At 38.1% G+C, this 20,891-nt stretch overlaps 1 protein-coding gene across 2 annotated transcripts in view; it reads right to left on the reverse strand.

Annotated features, from left to right (window-relative positions):
• Window positions 1–20,891, reverse strand: part of LOC134539415 (bridge-like lipid transfer protein family member 3A) — a 94,452-nt gene that overhangs the window by 38,036 nt on the left and 35,525 nt on the right. For both annotated transcript variants that reach the window (XM_063381438.1, XM_063381439.1), the window contains exons 9-14: window positions 17,191–17,374; window positions 15,123–15,215; window positions 14,281–14,459; window positions 10,573–10,810; window positions 8,677–8,913; window positions 1,802–2,013 (exon numbers count right to left, since the gene is read on the reverse strand). In XM_063381438.1, coding sequence (XP_063237508.1) covers window positions 1,802–2,013; window positions 8,677–8,913; window positions 10,573–10,810; window positions 14,281–14,459; window positions 15,123–15,215; window positions 17,191–17,374 — 1,143 coding nt within the window. The remainder of the gene's footprint in view (window positions 1–1,801; window positions 2,014–8,676; window positions 8,914–10,572; window positions 10,811–14,280; window positions 14,460–15,122; window positions 15,216–17,190; window positions 17,375–20,891) is intronic.

Here is a 20,891-nt window from a genome sequence, read left to right on the forward strand (position 1 = left end):
GACGACAAAGGAGGAGATGGGAAGAGCAGATAGTTAAAGGACTGCAGGAGAGAGAAGACTGGAATAAAGTGAAGGAAGAAGAATGGTGGAGGGACAGAGGAAGATGCTGACACAGCCACAGGATGGATGCAATTGATGGTGATGACAAAAACTGTTGAAACCAAGAAGTAAGAGTTAAATATTGTTACGAACGTTAGCAAGGCCACGTCACACGCAGGTGCAGAGCTAGATGGGCTGCATCACATGCCGCCGTAACATAAGATGTGCCGTGCGCACCTGGGTCGCGCTTTATCTCCCTCTAGCCCTCCGCACTCCCCGCGCGGCGCCCTGCCTTTGACACGTAACTGACACCGGACAGCTGGGAGTTGCGCGAGCCGCCGACACGTGTTTTCGAGAGATTTCTGCCATCAGGACTGCTCGCGATTACGCGACAGGCCCCGGCCGCTCTCGTGAGTTCTGGAATTGCGCTGAGGCCTATATATATGCCCTAGGACGTCAGGGGAGTGGAGTAAGTCAGTTCGGAGTGTTCAGTTGGGAGTTCTCCCGCGGCAGAGTTTCCTGGCGATAGTGCCGCGGGTGCGGCAGAGTGGCGAAGTCCTTGGGCGAAGGTTCCAGGGCAGGGAGTGAGTGATTTCAGTGGAGTCGGGAGTTTTACCGCGGCGCAGTTTCCAGGCGATAGAGTCGCGGGCGCGGCGGAGTCCCGAGCGAAGTTGCGAGCGAGGCGTCGAACGGATCCTCGGCGAAGGCAAGTGTCGGCGGCGGCGGAGTGCGGCGATGGAGTCCCGCGGCGGAGACCCACGAGGGGTACTGCGGCAAGAGTTGTGCCAGAGGTGCAGCCCAGCGAGGCGTGTGGATTGTGGGAAACGAGTGACTGGGGAAGCAACATTTTTAAGTGCAATTGATCATTTGCCATTTTAGAAGATTTATGTAAGTGACATAAGTAGTGGCAATAAATAAAACTGTGTGTGTGATAAAAATCTTTAATTGGGCTATCCTTTACGAACCCACAGTAAATTGTAACAATATTATCACATGATGAAATAGAACAAAAAATTTATTTCCAAAATTCTCATCTTAAATTTCCTTGACCAAATAATATTTAAGTATATTTAAAAATTATTTTATTATATTATAAAGTTATGTCAGGAACTTTTGTGCCCTTCCTGACTTTCCAGATGAGGACACCCTGATTCAGGATTGTTATTACAGTCAAACCTCAAAAAAACAAACTTGAAGGAACCATAATTTTGTCACTTTGTAATATAGAGGTTTTTATTGACCAAACTATTACAAAATTAAAACTGATTTTTACATAATTTCTAAATCAAATTCAAATAAAGTTGAAATTTCTAAAAATTTTATACCACACTACATCTACTTTTTTTTTTAGGGATTTTAAAATACAATTTTAGACTACACCTTGTGGCTCAAAAAAAAATTCCTACTTTTTACAATTAAAAGGATTTACGACAAATCAATAAAGTAATTTTTTTTAAAATAACTGTAAATTTTATAATTTTAGAAGAATAAAATTTCCAAGTTTTTCCACAAACCTACTAGTATAAAATACTATTTTTGTTGAAACTTCACATGGTTTCTTTACACTATTCTGAAATATTTGTATTAATCAACATTTACTAAATGTAAATGTTTACCTTTGGAACAAAAGAAAAATTTGTATTACATAATAACCATACTTTTATATTGAACAATTAAGTAGCAATGCTATTTCTAAGGACTGTGAAAAAAAATTGTTATTAATGAGAGTTTTGTTTTAACTCTGGCAGGAGGTGAGTGTCACCTGGGGCAGCAGCGCCCCGAGGACCAGCGAGCCGCCGCCCTCCCGCCGCAGGATGCGGTCCGAGTCCAGGGTGAGGAAGGTGGTGAGCTCGGTGAGGTCGTCGGCCAGCCGCAGCAGGAACAGGTACTGGTAGTGGTTCAGCTGCACGCTCACCAGGGTGGACACGTGGGCCAGCACGTGCACGTCTGCCCTCCCGTCCCCCGGCACGCTGCCTTCAGACAGACACCGACCACCGTCGCTCAACCCTGCAGCTGCCGGTCCTAGACGGAGCCACTTCCGGCGTCATTCCGGACTCCGGCCGACAGAGCTCGTGTCACACGTGCAGGGCGACTTACCAGAGAACTTCAGGTGGAATTCCAGTTTAATGCCGAGTTCAAAATTCAGGAAGGAAGTAATAGGCCCTTAAACTGCTATTTGAACACATTTCTTGTTCTGAAAATTTCATTTTGAAAAATTTGAAGAACAATGAATTTTAAAAAAAAATTGATGCACATACTTATGTACTTAGCTTAGTAAAAAAACTAACCTATATATTTAACATAATAAAAAACTAACTAAATATTGACTGCAAATAAATAATATAAATAAAATAATAAAGTACTGCAGTAATATTACAAAAAAAAAATAATAATACTCACTATTCAATATTAATTTAACATTTGTATAAAATTAATTATTTAATTTTGTAAAATAATTGAGATGAATTTTAATGTTTTATTAAATGATGTTATAATTTATCATTTAAAATGAAAATAAATTATACATATAGGATCATAACTTACAAACACTCTCATGAAAACATCTAGCAGAATACTAAGGGCCGAATTCAGAGAGCTCTTTCGACGGTCATTCACACACCGAAAGGCTTTTCCATTGAAGTTGCTCGGCAGAGACGTTTTTCAGTGGTTGGTTGACTGCTGGATAAGGAGAGCCAACCACTTGAAAGCGAATGTGGTCTGAAGCTCATTCGAATGCCTGTTCAGTTGAAAATCGGCGGAGCAGTTGATGGTTTTAATATATAATTCCCACATAAAAACGTGTTCATGTATGTTTGCAATTGTTTAAAACATTTTTGTCATATGGCAAATATGTAAAATATGTTTTGGAATTAAATATGCGTTTTCAAAGAAATTGTTTCGCCCGCAAAGTGTGCATCAGACACGTGTTTTGTAGCGATGGCAGAAGATTTGGATGAATTTCCAAATCACATTGACGAGGTTTTTGAATTTGTTGATGATCTTAAAAATGAAAATCCAGTTCCGCGAAGGTATACAAGAAATTTAGCAGACTCGTTTGATTTTTGTCGGGATCAAGAGTTCGAAACACAATTTTTTTTTCTCTGTAAGAAACTGCATATGTTTTTTTTTTGTTTTGTTTTCGATTACGGTTTTGTGTTTTCTCACGAGATCAAAAATAATCGCTTTTTCATCTGGAGAAAACACTATAATTTTAGGCAACGTATCCATCTTAAGAAAATTTCTCAACCTCGTGTAGGGTTACCAGACGTCCGGCAAAAGGAGGACATGTCCTCCTTTTTATGTATTTTTTTGCGTCCGGCCAGATTTTCCTTAATGCTCCAAAATTTCCGGCTTTTTTATAAAGTGAGATAATTCCTGCAGTTACACTCTGGGCAAAGCGCGTGCTGTCCGCAGAGTCATCCCACTAGTAAGTAGTACTATGACAGCTTGACAGGTAGCAGCACATGCAGAAGCAAGTGTTTTTAATATGCTGTATATGCGTAGTTTGTTTGATTCTTTATACTGAAACTGTATTAAATGCCAAAACATTGTAAAATATCGTACTCCATTGTAATTAATTCATGGCTTTTTTAAAAAATATATATATTGTCCTCCTTTTGCGAGATGAATGTCGTCCTTTTTTATTATCAGTGTCTGGTAACCCTAACCTCGTGTCCAATCCAAACAAAATATTATTTTCAGCGGGAGAGCAAACAAAAGACAATCAAAATGAAATAGGGCGCTTTTCCACACACACTCCAAGTACTTGATCTAAGAAAATTTTTGTGCCATGTTGCCAGATCTTCACTGAAAGTGGATGGGAACAAGCTTTCAGCTGGCAGTCATTCGAAAGGCGTTTTTGAAGTATGAGAGGTGGAGGGTCTGCCAGATGAATGAGAGTTGGATGCGCTTTCGAAGGTCAACTCTGAATTCGGGCCTAAACCTTCCAGACACTCGGGCCCGAGTTGACATTAAAATAATTTCCCAATCCATTCCCGTTTTTTTATTACAGCCGATCGGAGGATGAAAAAAAAAAAAACCTCGTACATATTTATAAAAATTTTGTTCACGGTAGGGGAATAATATATTTTAGTTTTTATAACACGATTTTATAACAAATACGCATCCCAAATACACCAAACTTATTTATAATGTGTTACAATATTTTTTAAAACATTGTGCAAAAGATCCTGGGTGTAATTTGAATTATTATATGTGTAACTGTAAAACACCATTGTTGGTTCAAAACGTATTTGAATATTCAACATTACTTTTGAATAACTGTACCGATTGTGCTGAAAATCGGTGGACAATCGTTAAATTACATAATATTAATAATTCAAGCGACGAAAATATGATTGAAAAGTCAAATCGATGGTTGTTCCAATCGAGTGGAAGAGAGATGCCACGCATGCGTACAATGAGCAAACAGGACACATTTGTAGTGGGACATCCATAAAGGGACACGTTTTTGTGCGTGCAGCCGGTGTTTTTCGATTTATTAGACGTAACGTCAAAAAATGGAACTGACTTCAATGTCAGGGGTGAACTGGAGTAGATTACATTTAGTTATCCGTACAATTTTTTTTAGTTCTAGGAGAGGTTATGTGATTGGTGTAAGAGAGGGTTGGGGGAAATTTCCTTTACTGCCCCTCCCACAAAACTGCAACTGGCTCACGCGCCGATTCTAAGCAAGTTGGGGGTAGTGAGCTGCTTCCATAGCATGTCTCATCCTTAATTTGCACTGTGCATTTAAATGGGCATTTACTCTCTCTTTCCAATGAAATATTTCTGCCATTAGCACTGTCCTCGTTTCAGTGCGTTGTGTTGACAGATATACGCCAGAGAGCACCAAAGTTTTAGACAAATTTGTAAGGTACTAAAATTTTTTCAAATGTATCTGACACATTGTATTTTGCAATAAAGATTTTGGACTGAGGATTTAGGAAATACATTTTTCTGTTGTATTTCATTAAGAGCATTAAAAGATATCATTAATTTTTATTTTTTATTTCTAAGGTAAAAGTAATTGGAAGATGACATCTTGGTTTCAACTTTTTTGCTGTAATATTTTTTATATCATTTAGTATTAAATATTTTGGCTCTTTTAAGCAATGTTCATACTTTTATGAAATGTCTTGTTATTTAATAGTGAATGACTGCCACAAATAGTTTTTCCTGTGAAATACTAATTGAGTAATTGGTGTTCAGGACTGAACTTCTCTTCTGCCAGAATGGCTAAAATGTAATATTATGTACGGTCAGTGGCGTAGCCAGGATTTGTGCATGGGGGGTGTTAAGAAGCATGGCCCTCCCGTATTTTACCCCGGGAAAATTAGGATTTTAAGGTGTAAAATAGTGCTATTTTAGCAGTTTTCGGTACTTAAATTTAAATATTGTAATGGTAAAAATTTTATTAATTTTAATATGAAATTTGTTTGAGTGATGTATAAGAAATTAATTAAAGATTTGGTGCTAAGGGGGGGGGGGGGGGGTTTGAACCCCTAAGCCCCCCCCCCCCCCCCCCCCGGCTTCGCCCCTGTGTACGGTCAATAGACACTATTATATGGTCTAAGAAAAATCAACAAATATTAAAACTAAAGATATATATGAAACATTATTTTTATCAACTATGGTATACAAAATAGACTTTTAATGTTAACAAGTCTGGTAGTCTCAATCTGGCCACAGTGTTCACCATTTACTCTGTATTGCAATCCAAGCACAAAACAAGATTATTAACCAGTTAAGAGCGAGAGATAGAATTAAAGGACATCATATTGGTTTGAAGAGTTTTTATTCCAGAAATATTCCTAAATGTTTAATATGGATACCCTCTTATATTGCATAATTGTCGCACTCGCATGATCTTCGCACCTATATTTTAGGGCGTCCAAATTTGGATAAAAAATCCTCTCGCGTAAACGTCGCATGATGTTTTTGGTCCCGCTATTAGTTTCAGAGGGCTTTGTGTGGGTATTTTTTCTGTATAAAATGACGTATTTTAAAATACAAATCTAATATTTATTCGGACATTACCACTTACTTATTTAATTAAGGGAAATACGAAGTTGTGTGATGTGTAAATTTTCTTTTAAAGAAGTTTTTAAACATTATAATCTTTATCGGTTCATTTGCGTCGCCGCGGTATACCGCTTACACAAATGTAACCAGCGCTAGTTGGCATTATTCACGTTTGGTTATGATGCTTCCCGTACAGAGCGCGCACACATAGTCGAATATCAATATCTCGCCGAGTGCAAGCAACGCGCGCTGTCTGTTGAGTGCCGAGTTAACTACATTTTATGTCCCGCACTCTTTCGTGATGTGTAGTACAACGGTAGTTACCGTTCGTTCAGGCTCACATTCGGATTACAGATTATGTTTTTCTATTTAAACTTTAAAGGTTTTTGTTGCATGACTTATTAATTTGAATTGTTTGGCATGCTCTTTTATACTTCACTTTTTAAATAAATGTACTTTCCATGAGTGGGGTTTTTTAATAACTTTAGGAACTTTGCCTTACAAAAAAATTTTTTTCTCGCATAAACGTCGCATCCCAATTTTCAACGATTATGCGATAAAACACTTGCTTTTGTTACGACAGAGAGTGTATACAACTTCTCAAAGTAACATCCTAACTCATTCCAGGAAAAAAGAGTGTTAATCAAAACAGCACTAAATACGTTTTTTCCACAAGATTGTATGTTAATCAAGACACTTCTCAATGTTAAAATCAATTTTGAGTGTTAATACATCTAAATACATTTGCAATACATTTAAATAAACATTGAGTAACATTTTGAGATTAAACAACCTAAAAAAAAAACTTAAATAACTTCACGGACTGCATTGGGCTTGAACATAACATTCCAAAGAGGCTCTAACAACATTTCTGAGTTACAAAATAATAATAATAATAATAATAATAATAATAATAATAATAATAATAATAATAATAATAATAATAATAATAATAATAATAATAATAATAATGTTATTAATATAGGATATATATTTCAATCCTAATAAGATTTAAAAAAATCACGAATAAAAATGTTCTATTATTAGCAAGATTATTTAACCAATTAACGTAATTCCCGACTGTGTTGTGTAATAAATGTGTTTCTGCCATGGTTTGCCACTAGTACATTCTAGTACGTGCAAGGTAAACCAGCTCTGAAAGCTTCTGGCTTTTCTCTCCAGAACTGTTGCCGACATGCAGGATGGCATAATACAAACATCTGCTGAATACTCGGGACAGTCACTGGAAATAAATATGCAGTGACGGAAACAAATAACCATCAGGGAAAGAGTAAAATATTGTTTGTTGATTCATCACATTATTAATTCTTTGCACTGTATGCTTTGCACAAGAGCTATTGCCATTGTGCGCGCATGGAAATAAAAAATTCACGTAAAAGAAAAAAGCGCTACTTCGAATCTATGGCCGCGCTACTTCAAATCATGCCGTAATTTATTGGTGTTGTTACTTCAAAACCGCCCATGTCGAACAGCCGTTCTTCGAAGGGCGGATGCATAATGAGATTATCTAAGACTAATACTAAATGGTTATTGACAGTGTTATTACAATTGCAGTCATTTACAAAAATAAATTTAATACTAAAAATGTCAATGACTTCGCAGGAATAATTTTTTGTAGCAGCCAGTAATTATTAAGATCAGGCATTCCATTCAAGCATATACTATGATTTAATTTTTTTTAAATTTATTTTCAACGTGTGCCTTAGGCACCTTAAAACTAACTAGTTTATTTAGATACATACGAGGGTTATTTTTTTTTTCAATCTCCGATCGGCTGTAATAAAAAAACGGGAATGAATTGGGAAATTATTTTAATGTCAAAAGAAACGTACATCTTTACTCTATTTTTCCACATAATCACCGTGCAGATTGAGGCATTTGTCGTACCGATGCACCAGCTTTCCAATACCCTCTGCATAAAATGATGCCTCCTGCCTATTCAGCCACGTTTTAACAGTGCCCTGCAGTGTGATTACAGTTTCATTTCTCCATGGCATGCCCATTCATCGATACCCTAATCACTCGTACACGAATCGACACGTCTCGTAGTGTTTACCCCCTTCCACCAACCATGTGGAACGGCCAACTCACACCTCAGTTGAAGCTTGGTTATGGGAATGTCAACATGGCTGCAACGATAAACTGTACGGCGAAATGCGAGCTGCGTGGAGTCAACCGTTTCTTACAGGCAGAAGGGCACACTGCAGCAGAAATCCATCGCCGAATGAGTGTTGTGTGTTAAAACGTGGCTGAATAGGCAGGAGGCATCATTTTATGCAGAGGGTATTGGAAAGCTGGTGCATCGGTACGACAAATGCCTCAATCTGCACGGTGATTATGTGGAAAAATAGAGTAAAGATGTACGTTTCTTTTGACATTAAAATAATTTCCCAATTCATTCCTGTTTTGTTATTACAGCCGATCGGAGGTTGAAAAAAAAATAACCCTCGTATTTTGTTTTACACTTTTTGATCGTGCAATGCATCCTCTATGTGAATAAAATACTTAGCTATTCACTTTGTCATATTTATTAGGGCTTAGCCTTTGGTTAACATGTCACTGTGAATGTGCTGGGAGCATACAGCATGTTACCTGCGCTGGACGGCAGGTTGACGTGGGCCCAGAGCGTGAGGGGGAACGCGTCCAGGAAAGGCACGGGCGTGCCGGCCCCCACGGCCGGGGCGCCCATGAAGTCCCCCCACACGGGCTCCAGGCTGACGCTCCACACGTCCCGGGAGTCGACCCACAGCAGCGAGCGCTGCATCTGGCTGTGCAGCTCCGCCACGGTCGAGGCCGTTATCGTCGGGGCGCGCCGCACCGCGTCCGAGCCTGGAAGCCCGCGACAACTCCTGTGACAGTTACTGCATTATGAGAGCGAAGCATGCAATGTTTTGCATGAACACTAGAAGAATGGCTGCCGTGCGCAATGATTAGAGGCAAGATTATAATATGGTGATTACGATTAGTGATAAAACCGAAATAACAGCAAAATTAAGTCAATACACCACCAAACACCGAAATGGAAGTTAATAACACAGCACAACACCAAAATGCAGAGAAATTCATTTTAATTACCTCATTTACGCTATTAAAATATAGAAATCATTTCATAAATCTTTAGTATGGTTTTTATTTAAAAACCTAAAATGTATGTACTAAGTAAAAATAAATTATTTAGTTTATATCTGTGGTTTTTTTTTTAAGTAAATATTACAATCTATATCTGATATAATACAGACATGGATAAAGGCCTACAAAGAGACATCACAAGGAAATGTATATAAGCAGTATAATGATTTTGTGCTTTTAACACTGCATACTGATTTTTTTATTACTAGATGTTTTATTTGCAGTTTTTTTTTTTTTTAACTTACTCTCATCAGTATAGGTAGTGTAGTTTTGTGTAAATATTTTAACTGTCTTACCACAAATTGTTAAAGCAATTTATCTTTGTAATTGCGCTTGATATGTACTTATCATTACATGTGTTTTATTTGTAATGATGTTAGATGAAATCCACTATTTTTGATAAAATTTGTTTTAATATAACACTATACAAATTTGGCACTAGCAATTATATTGGTACACACAAAAATTTCCACTACAGATGGTAGCTCGGTAAAATGTGTGTTGGTGACACACTGTGCCCTGGCTTATGTGGGTTTCGAAACCAGCGAAATAAATCAATGCATTTATTTATTTTATTTATTTATTTATTTAGCTATGATATGTGTCATAGACAGTGAGGTCATTACACGCCACACACAACACAAGACCAGGGTTATTGGTGAAATAATTGACCAAGGCCGTAGAAAAAAAAGCATCACTGTATTGAATGATTTTGGAAAAACAATTGAAACCGAAATCAAATTTTCTGACCAAGATTCGAACCGGCCCACCAATATGAATCATAATATGTTTTACCACTGTGCCACCTAGCAACATGATAAAACTGAAATCAGGATTAAAAGATTAAATAAAAGTATATTAATTACCAGGAAAACTTAAAAAAAAAATTATAACCGTGTTTAACACCTACCTCTATTACAACATTAACACACTAAAGCCCACAAAAACTTTACCTTCCATTATAAACTAAACAACTTTCATTTTGCTTTGTTGGTTGCTCTGCTATCTTAATGACTGGATGTGATGATGTAGTAAAACAAGCAATTTTTAATTTCTTTGAGCCATCTACTTAACTTTCTCAGATGTGATTTATTTTTCCAATCCTACAGATGATACAATAGAAAAAAGGAAAATAAAAATAAATATAGGATGTAAATTTCATATCTTTGTTTCCAAATAGATATAATTTTTTTTTTAAATATAAGATGCATGTCTGTTTAGGCAGACATCTTAGTAACATTAGTTTAGATAAAGACTATACACTGTTAAAATGCAAATCCATTCAGCAACATCTGAATACAATGCATAGTTTTCCAGTCCTCGCACACGATAGAAAGCAGGTAGGAAGAAAAAACAAACCAGAAACGTGGTTCAGAAACTTTTCGGTGACCACGTGGAAGTCTCCATGACGAGAGGGGAAGTCCTCTCCGAAGAAAAGGGACCCCATCTGGTACGCGTCGATGCACTTGGCCAGGTCCGCGCGTGAGCTGTGGTCCACGCTGCGGACGTTCGTGATGGAAGCACGAGATACTTGGAAGTGGAGGGACCTTGGCCGGTCCTTCTGGCTAGTGTACTCCTGGCTGTTCTCCAGGATCAGCTGCAACAAACAGTCAAGTCATGCATCACGCGGTGGTCACTTGCCTTCCACCAAGGTGATCCAAGTTCGATTCGTGGTGGAGTCGAAACCGGATTTTTCACAAGCGGAAAAACATAGTGGGCACTGCCCTAAACTTTTGGGTTTTTTGGGATGCTTCTATTTACCTCACCCATTCATTCTGCCAATGATCCATTCTCATTCTACAGTAATCTTACGATAGTTCGGAATCCAACGCTCCGGCACCACCTAGGAATGTACGGACTCAAGCCAACTAAGTGAATTTAAGTTAAAAACCTATAATATTTTTAGCTAAGGTTTAAAAACTCTTTTACGGTACGCACGTAAGCGTCAGTCAGAAGGGCTTCGTGCAGCCCGGAAATATTCAGGAGCGTTGGGCACGGTACGAGATCGCTCGCTCGGATTGATTGGTGCGCTTTGAGTTTCATCAGAACTTGGCAGTTGTTAAGGCTTATTACCAACTAGCTGTGTGCCTGATGGGATTTCCCATCGACAACATCTCGAGACTAACCATCCGATTTTCCTCAAATGTTTAAGAGTTTTTGGGTTATCTGCTTTGCCCATGACACCTTTTTTTACCCTTCTGGTCAATACTTTATTGCATACATGTGTTTAAACATATTTATATCTGAATCTTTTCCTTCCTCGTCAATACCTATGCATGTTTCGTACTTTCATTTGCAGGTCGATCCGTGACATTTTCCTTTTGATAAATCAACCCTTAAATCAGTCAAAACTTTTTTTTATTTGGATCTTACTTTCAAAGTTCTTCAGAGGCCTACATACCAAATTCCACGTTTCTAACTTCAAAAATAACATACTTCCCATACAAACTTTAGTAACTTATTTTACCCCCTTAGGGGATGAATTTTCAAAAATCATTTCTTAAGGCCCACCTACATTATATAAAGAACTCCTGTGCAAAATTTTATGCTTGTAGACCCACTGGTTTAATCTGTGCGTTGTCAGTCTGTCAGTGTTAGAGTATTGTAAGTAGATATCTGGTGGGCATGGCCCATCTTGAAGTTCTCACCTCCAGTGCCGGTGGTGTTTCTTTGCATTGAAGTGTTCATCCTCATCCTTATGTTCCTGCTGAACAATATTTGCAGCCGAGCACCACCTCGCAGACGTATTTGCTCTACAACTTAGCGTTTATTGATAAAGGGATATACCGTCCACTGATTCAGCATTTTTAATTAATCCTGCACCAGCAAAGTCCCAAACGTGCAGAATTATTGAAAGTTTACTGTATTATCCCTCATCACTTCTAATGACTTTAATTGTTTAATTTAAAAGAAATATTAAGCATATTTATTCTTCATTTGTTACTACAAATAATTAAGAAAGTTGTATCTTACCTACCACATAAAATGCCAGAGTAACAGCTCTGAACTTTTTTAGGTATTTAATTACTACAAGGTTTAAACCTCTGTAACACTCTGAAAAATATAAATAATGTAACATATTTTTTTGTAAGGGAATGCTAGGAATCCCAGCATCTAAAAGGTTTAGCCCACAGCTTAACACAATCAATAAATCTCATATGAATGATGTGGCTATCTGATAACTTATGTTTTGTACACAATCCCTTCAGCAATTTATGAGGAAAAAATTTAATTGTAAATGTGTGAGTAAAAATACCAAATTTTTAACAGTTACATGCATTTGTACTGGAGCTTGCGACACCAAGGTTTCAAATGACATGTGCTCTCTAGTTCATAGTTTTCCTGACAACACGATGCTACCATGACATTGATGCAGTTCATTGATGAGGTAATTTTGTGACTGCACACAATGATATAATGCAACTGATCTGCTCCTCTACCTTTCAAAAGAACCACTGTAGTTCTACGCAAGGGCAAAATATCCATGGGGTATTGATGTCTTTAAATGATTCTTTGTTTTTGTGAGTACATGGCTCCATGGCATGATTCAGACTTTTGAGTATTTTTGCTAACAAGAGAAAAATTTAGGCCTTTTTTTTTAATTGATATTTCAGCAGTGTTGAAATTGTTAGCAAGATATTTTTTCTCTGTTTACTATTACTGCAGCATTAAAACATGATCTGTGGAAATTGGTAAAATTAATTTATGACAACTAATTAAATGAAAAAATTAGTGATGTATAATAGATCTTGGTGACCATAAAATACACTTTTCCGCAGGCTAAAATAACAACTTAAAAAGTACAAATCAATCTCAATAACATGACATCCCTAAGTGACAAAAAATATTTCCAAATTTTACTGGAATTCAATTAAAAATAAACTGTTCACCATTAGGTAAGTAATATTCTTACAGAAAAGTGAGGCACCACTTTTGCTGGTAATTTAACTTTTTCCCTGTTGTAAATTGAGTACATTTCAGTGATGGGTCAAATCGATTTTGATTCCTAAGAGTACCTTGAAACTGACTCTATACCTCAATAATCAATAATAAAACAATATAAAACCAGAAACTTTGTTTAAATTTTGAAAAATTGGGTGGGGCTATGTCAGGACACACGGACATTGGTTTAACATGAAACGTCTGTGTCAGCTGCACGCCAATGGTGCTGCATCTCTTCACTTCGACTGATGTTCATATCACACACTTCGGAGATGTCTTTGAAAGATGAGTGGGTGCCATTTTCACTCCATATGTCCATTGGTACAGGTAAAACAGCGGTAGAGGTGCTCACGAAGTCGGCGATGTTCACTGAGCTTGCTGTGATAGCTTTACCAAGCTCCCGAAAGTCTCTTTGCTCGCTCTGCACCGGACACTGGGGTACCTGTGTGTGGCCCATAGCCTCCTCTTTCCAACGATAGGCGTGATTTATATTTTCGGCTGGCTCTTGCATGGGCTGAGGCTGGCATGTATTTTTAATACTTTTTATAGGCTTACTTTACATTTTTGCACATAAATATTGTCCAGAATACACTAATTTTTGGCTTAAAATTGATTGATCTAAATAAACTCTATACACAAACGCACGAAACACCACGCTATCACGTCTGAGTCGTGAGCTACACTGAATAGAAAGGTGCGAGAGCACCAGTTTTGACCAATCTGGCAGTTCCCCTTGCCCGCCAACCCATCCGTGACGCAAAACTCAAGGTCGTTACCAGCGAGCTGACAACATACGTTACATAATGACACCAAACTTACATCTATAAACCTAATAGGGAATTATTGAGGCAAGACGATACAGACCTTTTCGTTATGGTAAAAATTTCTGTTCTGGTACCATTGGTGTGATTTTAAAGAAGTTTCAGGCGTCAAAAACATTGAAAACATGAAATATTTCTTTTTTTTTAATTTAACAAACGGAACAGCATATTTACATGGTCTATATATATAGATACACACACATACATACAGTTCTTTCACTTTGTCAGATAGGTTTCTTCAGCAAATATCAAATGGTACTAATACTACGATGCCACTGAACAAGAGAGCTGGTGGCCGACTCACTCTCGGCATGATGGCCTCGACCTTGACGTCGACGTAGCCCAGCGACTCGGCCTGCTGGGACTTGGCCGCCAGCAGCGACTGCTGCAGGGCGAGGGTGAAGGAGTTCAGCCACAGGCAGCTGAACACGTCGAACCGCACCTGCACCGGGTTCACCTGGATGTAGAACTTTGGCGCCGGCACTGCAAACAAGGGACGACCGCTCTTCCAACCAAGGACAAATACGTACCTGCCTCAAATACCTGCCAGCATTCCCACATGTGACAAACATTCATTTACAACAACCTGCAGAGTTATTTTTAAATGAACAGGATTTACAAAAAAAAAGTTCCAGTTTCAATGGTATATTATAACAGTTTAATTTAGACCATTTAGAACAAATCATACATCAAATTGAAGGTAAACTAACCTAGTTTTTCTTGCAAATGTCATACATGTGCACCTTTAGTTATATTTCATACATCCAACCTAAAATCCAATTCTTCCCACACTTTGGTTAACACATCTGAACTCAACTGTGGTAAATCATTAGGTAGCAACGGAACATAGACACGATCTTTCATAAAGCCTTAAAGGAAAAAATTGCATGGCATTATCTCAGGTGAACGTGGAGGCCAGCGAAAAAGAGCTCTGTCGTCTCGACCATTACGACCAATCAACCATTCTTGTGCAAAGAGATTCCAATGGGGAGGACTGAAATTATAGATTCAGTCTTAGAAAACTGCAGAACACAATATGTTTTACACTCAGGAGCCGCCATTTTGCTCTCTAATTATATTGAAATGTTTAGTATGTAACATGTAATTACAAAAAATGAACTGCAATACACATAGAAGATTACTTGCATGGGAACGGAATGTCTCCAGGGTAGTAGTAGTAAGTGAACTCCGCATGAAGTATGGTGATGTCTTCAGGCATGGAGAACCTCTGCCTGTCTCCTGTAAAACAAGGTGATTAAATTAGTTTCTAGGCAAACATCACAAGTCACAATTAATTAAGAGCACAGGAATAGCAAGTCACAGTTTTAGAATAAATCGCTGCCAGAACCAAACAGTAAAAAAAAACTTAAGTGTAAATTAAAAACTCAGTAAGAGATAAAAGTATTTAAAAAAAAAATTATTTTGATGGCATGACCATGCACTCAAAGCAAAAGAGAAAATGACAAGATTACAAACCAGTACTAAACAAATTTTCAACTGGGACTGAATCAGCTCATGCCAACAAAATTTAAATGTGGTGGGGGGGGGGGGGGGGGGGGGGGGGGGCAAAATCCCGGGGGCTCAGTTGAGTTTTAATGCTTGGGTTCACCTTGATGGGATAACAATTATTATAAGTTTACTGTTAAAAGAATTCATACAAAAACTTTACAAGTTATGTGATATACACAGATAACGTTTACAGTTATAGCCACGGAATTGTGTGTCGTCGTTAAAATTTTATTGTAATTGTGGAATTTGAACAGTTGTACACTAAATAATGGGAAGGGCCCCCAATAAAATTATTTCCCCCGGGCTCTTGGTTTTTTCTTGAAAGGCCCTGGCTAATGTCACTGAATGTTTCCGTGGAGATGCCGTGCCGGGCGAGGGGCTCCAAGCACAACGTCCGCTGCCGAGAGTGGGGGCAAGCATCAAGGTCGCAGCGACACACGCCTCATCTTCCTTTGTACAGGACGGACAGGAAAGTCATGTTCCCCTATTCCGGCTGGCTACACACCACCAGTTCAACGGCACTTTCATAGACCACTGCCAGAGCCTACCAAGGAAAATCCTCTTCTTCCAAAAGCCGGTTGTAATATTTGATTTTTCACATTTATTAGCTTCTCTTATCATTCATCTCTCTCTTCTTATTTTTTTTTTTACCACTTATAGGAGTAAAATTTATTTTGAAATTATTTTATAAAAAAATTCCTCACTTATGTTGCTAACACCAAATTTTTTTGACCAAATTTTATGTAATTAATTTGTGGAATTTCATGGTACATAATTCTGAAGAGAAAATACTATTTATGATTTTAATTTTTACTGAGAGAGGTTTAAATGTATGAAAATAAATTATTATTATTATTAATTAATTATAGATCTCAAAATTATTTGACTAGTCACAAAAAGCTTTTTTATTTTTCGCACTCATTTAATCACTTGCAAAGAACAAATTTCTAAAAAAAATTAATTATTTTTGTATTTATTTTGTAGGTAGATTTTTAAAAACATTCTGACAAAAAAATTATGCTTTAAAATTTACATATATGTACATAAATATTTTTTTACTGAATTTGATTTTTTAGTACTCATATGTTTAAATTAGTAAATGACACAATCTCTGCATATTAAAAAAAAAAATCATACAATTCTGTATTCTATCATTTTCAAATTGTTCTGTATCATTAAAATTATTTAGGTCAAAAAGGGTTTACCTAGTTTACATACAAAACAAAAAAAGCTATACTTGATTGAGAAATTCTTTTTTCTATGACTACATATACAATGATTGCCTTTTTGACTATAGTAAATAATTTAATTTTAACCCTTTAACATTTAATTTTGAGTTTCTAATATTTACTCTTGACAACTAAATAATAAACAATAACATGTAGATACATAGTTGAAGAGCACAAGAACTACATTAAGAAAGAGTAGCATGCAACCAGTAAACATTCATGCTGATGAACCATGTGCCCATGCATCAACTTGCTAGTAGTACATAAGGTGATACATGACACATATGATACATGAACAATAATTTAGATTCAAAATTAAATCTTATCTAGTTTTTCACAATAAATGCTAGTGAACTATAAAAGAAAATATTTGTGAAATCGTTTATGAGATGTTCTTACCGAAATATATCCTTTAAAAATATATATTTGTGTAAGAACATAAATAAATGAAAACAAAATGTAAAAAAACTTTTCACCTGATGCTAGTTCTTTTGGCATCTGCTTCCTTTTTGACGTAGTTACTTGGTACACCACAAAGTCTTGTATTCTGAGGATGACGCAGGACGTCATCAACTTTGCAAGCTGCGTCAGCACGTAAGTCTTCATGGGATTTCCAACAGGAGACAGGACTTGCGGAACCGGTTTCTTGCCTGCTGGTTCCTACGAAAAAAAAAATTTTTTAAGTTAGTTTGTGACACCAACAAATAGTTGAGTTTTCACGTTTTACACATCACAGTTGGTGCTCTTTAATTTGACTTTCTTCAGTTTGACATATTCAATGATTCAGCACCAATCGAGTGGCTTTTGTCGCATAGTGATGTACCAATGTAATCTTTTAGCATCAGTATCTGCCGATATTCCCAATTTTTTTGGTTTCCAATCCAAACGATAATTAAAAGACAGATACTCAAGAAAAAAGTACAATTTCGTCCCTTCATGTGTCACCAATTTACCTGTTACAGTTGTGTAGGCATCTTTTTACAAATATGTCTGTAATATAAGACTATAATTTGTTATGCTCCTCCCTCGTGTCTTGTAAAAGTTATTTAAGTTCCTTATCAACATTAGGAAACACTCTGAAATGGAAATCTGAATTACGTGAAGTTGCTGGAAACGAACTGGTCAAAAAGAATAACAGAGGTGCACGAGAGAGAGAGATAGTACAAGAAATTTCATGCAGCCCCTGAATGGCTTACAAGGAGCTGGAGGATTGTTTGGTTATGAGCTTAAATAAAAAGTCAAGATTAGGGTTGTTAGGATTCTTTTTGATTTATTAAATTATATCATTCAAATTCTTTTCTTTTCTTTTTTAAGTTTGCTGGTTGAATAGTAATAAACAACATTATTTCTTAAAAAACAATAACTAAGTTAAGTTGGCCCAGGCCCTACACAGAATTATACCAGTTATTCATTAAGGTTAAATTCTTCCTTAAAAACAATATAAAATACATTTATAAAGACAAAAACAAACTAAATTTAAATTGTCTCCCAGCTGGCAGTTGTTGATTTTATTTGGGGCATGTTGACGGAAAAATGTGGGAAATTCTCTGCCCAGAGGCCCGGGACGAAGTTAAGGCCAGAATGGTGGTATCCCAGTTGATGACCGGCTAATGGGGCTGAACAATGGAGGCTTGGCCTGCACTCCTGGAGCCGTCAGGTTGGTGGAATTTTCGCGGTACTCTTGAACCCGCCTACAGACCAAACCAATCAAAGAAATTAGGCCTGATCTGTAGGAGATTAAGGAAGGGGCGGAATTCGCCCTCGAGAAGGGGTGGAATCAAAAAGGGGCAGTGGTGAACACTTACCAAAGCGGGGAGAACTCAGCCGTCTCGGTACCGGGTTGGTGCCCATCGCGTGAAGACGCGGTTGTTCGCGGAAGCCATGTTCTTGAAGCTTAATAAGATACAAAGAATTTACAAATTTTTCTAACTGCTCTGGGCAGACTACCGAAGATAAATGTAAGACTAAAGTAATAAGGCCAGGGTGCCTTTAATGTAGGTAACTACGTTCCGCAGGCGGATGACGGAATTTGGCGAAATGCATGTGAGGTGCGGATCAGCGGAGAAACCCGCCCGTCTGCTCTGTTGAAATGCTGCCCAGAGAATCCTCCTCGATCAAGAGGACTTCCTAATTAAAAGAGGGGGCTCTGCCCTTTGGGTCCAGGTGGAGAGGAACTCTTCGATATGTCGAACCCTCAAGCGCGTGGTCGACTCCTGCGAGTTGCCTCGCAAAACGAGGGGGTGGACAGTGCTGCACTCTGTTGGCGGTCCGGGGGAAGGACACATGGTTAGTTGGTGTCTCTCTCGTTAGATGGGGTGAGCTGTCACTTCTGGCGTGCCCAGAAGTTTTTTTGAAAGGCCTCCCCAAGAAGGTGGGCTTGTGGGGGGAGGGGGGGGAAACCTCGAGCGGGTACAGTGACCGAAATGGGTCTATGACCGCCCAGGGTCACCTCTGGCAGGGTACTAAGCGCGGGTAGAGAGAATATTCCGCTTGGGCGATGAAAATTTGCGGCGAACGAACGCCGCTACGTGTCTGCTCCGGCTTGAAGACTGTTGATGGCCATACTTCCACGAAGTCTGTTGGGAGCGACGCCAGTGCTCGCCACAGCTTTTATAGTCACGAAATCTTGTAGGGTTTTCAGACGCCGGGCCTGACTGGAGCCGGGAATTATAGGATATGGCTGCTTAACTCAGCTTCAACGAGCTTGAGAGCTGAAGGTGTGAAGGGGGGGAGGGGTGGAGAGGAAAGAACACGCTACAAAAAGAATTGACCCGGCCGTACACTGGGCTGAAAAGGCCGTAGGCCAATAAATTTAAGTTTAACTCTATTATTATAAAATTAAAAGGTGCCTTTAATGCATATGATTGGCACATACTTCCCTCCTGAAAGATGGAGTCAGGGTGGCCAACATGAGCCACCTAAAAACTAGGGTGATTTGCCCTATACCAGGATCGACTATAGTAAACTACTTACAATAGGTAGAGTTCTTACAGGTTACAATTAGAGCTAAAACTTATAAATATGTAACTTATTAACTAAGTGGTGCCACTTAAAACTATACCTCTTAATTTAAAACTTCTTAACTTAAACATCTTATAAAAAGTACCATGGTTTTTTATAACTTATAATTAGGACCTACGAATTTTTGAAATATCAACACTGTGTGTTGAGTTTGGCATGCCTATATATTAGCGCTGTTCCTGTAAAAGGAAAACCAGTGAAGAGTGCCCTTACTTCATGTTCGGGTTCACTTTCTTCAACTGTGAGATGTGTACGCGCGCGCGATAACAGCAGGAGCTGGGGTCGGCTAGAGCGACCATGACTGGTGTTAAGAATCTTGGATCTGCCAGGGGCCATTCCAACGATATGAGAGCTTGGCGGATCGCTTGTCGATCGCCTTGCTTGGGGTGTGTGCTTTACACAGCACCAAATCACCTACTCTGTAGGGATTGGGGGAACGTCTTTTATTGTATTTTTGCCTGCTTGCCTCGTGGGCCAAGTTCAGGTTTTTACGAGCTCTACTCCAGACATCTTTAATGTTGCGTGTGTCGTCTGGTAGTAATTCACTAGACGTCCATTGGTTAGATAGTGGGGTGTTGGGTTTGTATGTGAACATGAGTTCAAACTGTGTTGTCTTGTGACCTTCGTGTCGGGCCGCGTTGAAGGCCATTTGCAACCACACAAGATTGGAGTCCCACCTATCCTGCGAGTTCGCATGGAATGCTATTAAAGCAGACCGGAGGTTTCGGTTGAAATGCTCCGCATGTGAAGGCTGGGGATAGTAGGGAGTCGTGGTCACGTGTTGTATCCCGTGTGAGAAACACATGTTTTTGAAAAGTGTTGATTTGAAATTTGTGGTGTTGTCGGAAACAATGATGGAAGGTACACCGGAAATCATGAATATATTATTTTGAAGGGCTCGAATGATGATTTCGGCCGTTAACTAGTAATAAAATTCACCTTAAAAAATTATATCATCTGCCCATACTTAAATTTCAATAAAATTATACTATTTTATATTTTGTTTTGATATTTAAATATTTTATTTTTACATTTAATTTTTTTTTCCTGTTTGTATTTGTTTTAATATTGTAGAACTTTTGGTTGAAGTTATAGATGTTTCTATGTTATTATTATTTGTTGTTTTTTGTAGTGTTGCTACTATTTGTACATATGG

The sequence above is a fragment of the Bacillus rossius genome, chromosome 15, assembly GCF_032445375.1.
Source record: "Bacillus rossius redtenbacheri isolate Brsri chromosome 15, Brsri_v3, whole genome shotgun sequence".
Taxonomy (NCBI): Eukaryota; Metazoa; Arthropoda; class Insecta; order Phasmatodea; family Bacillidae; genus Bacillus; species Bacillus rossius.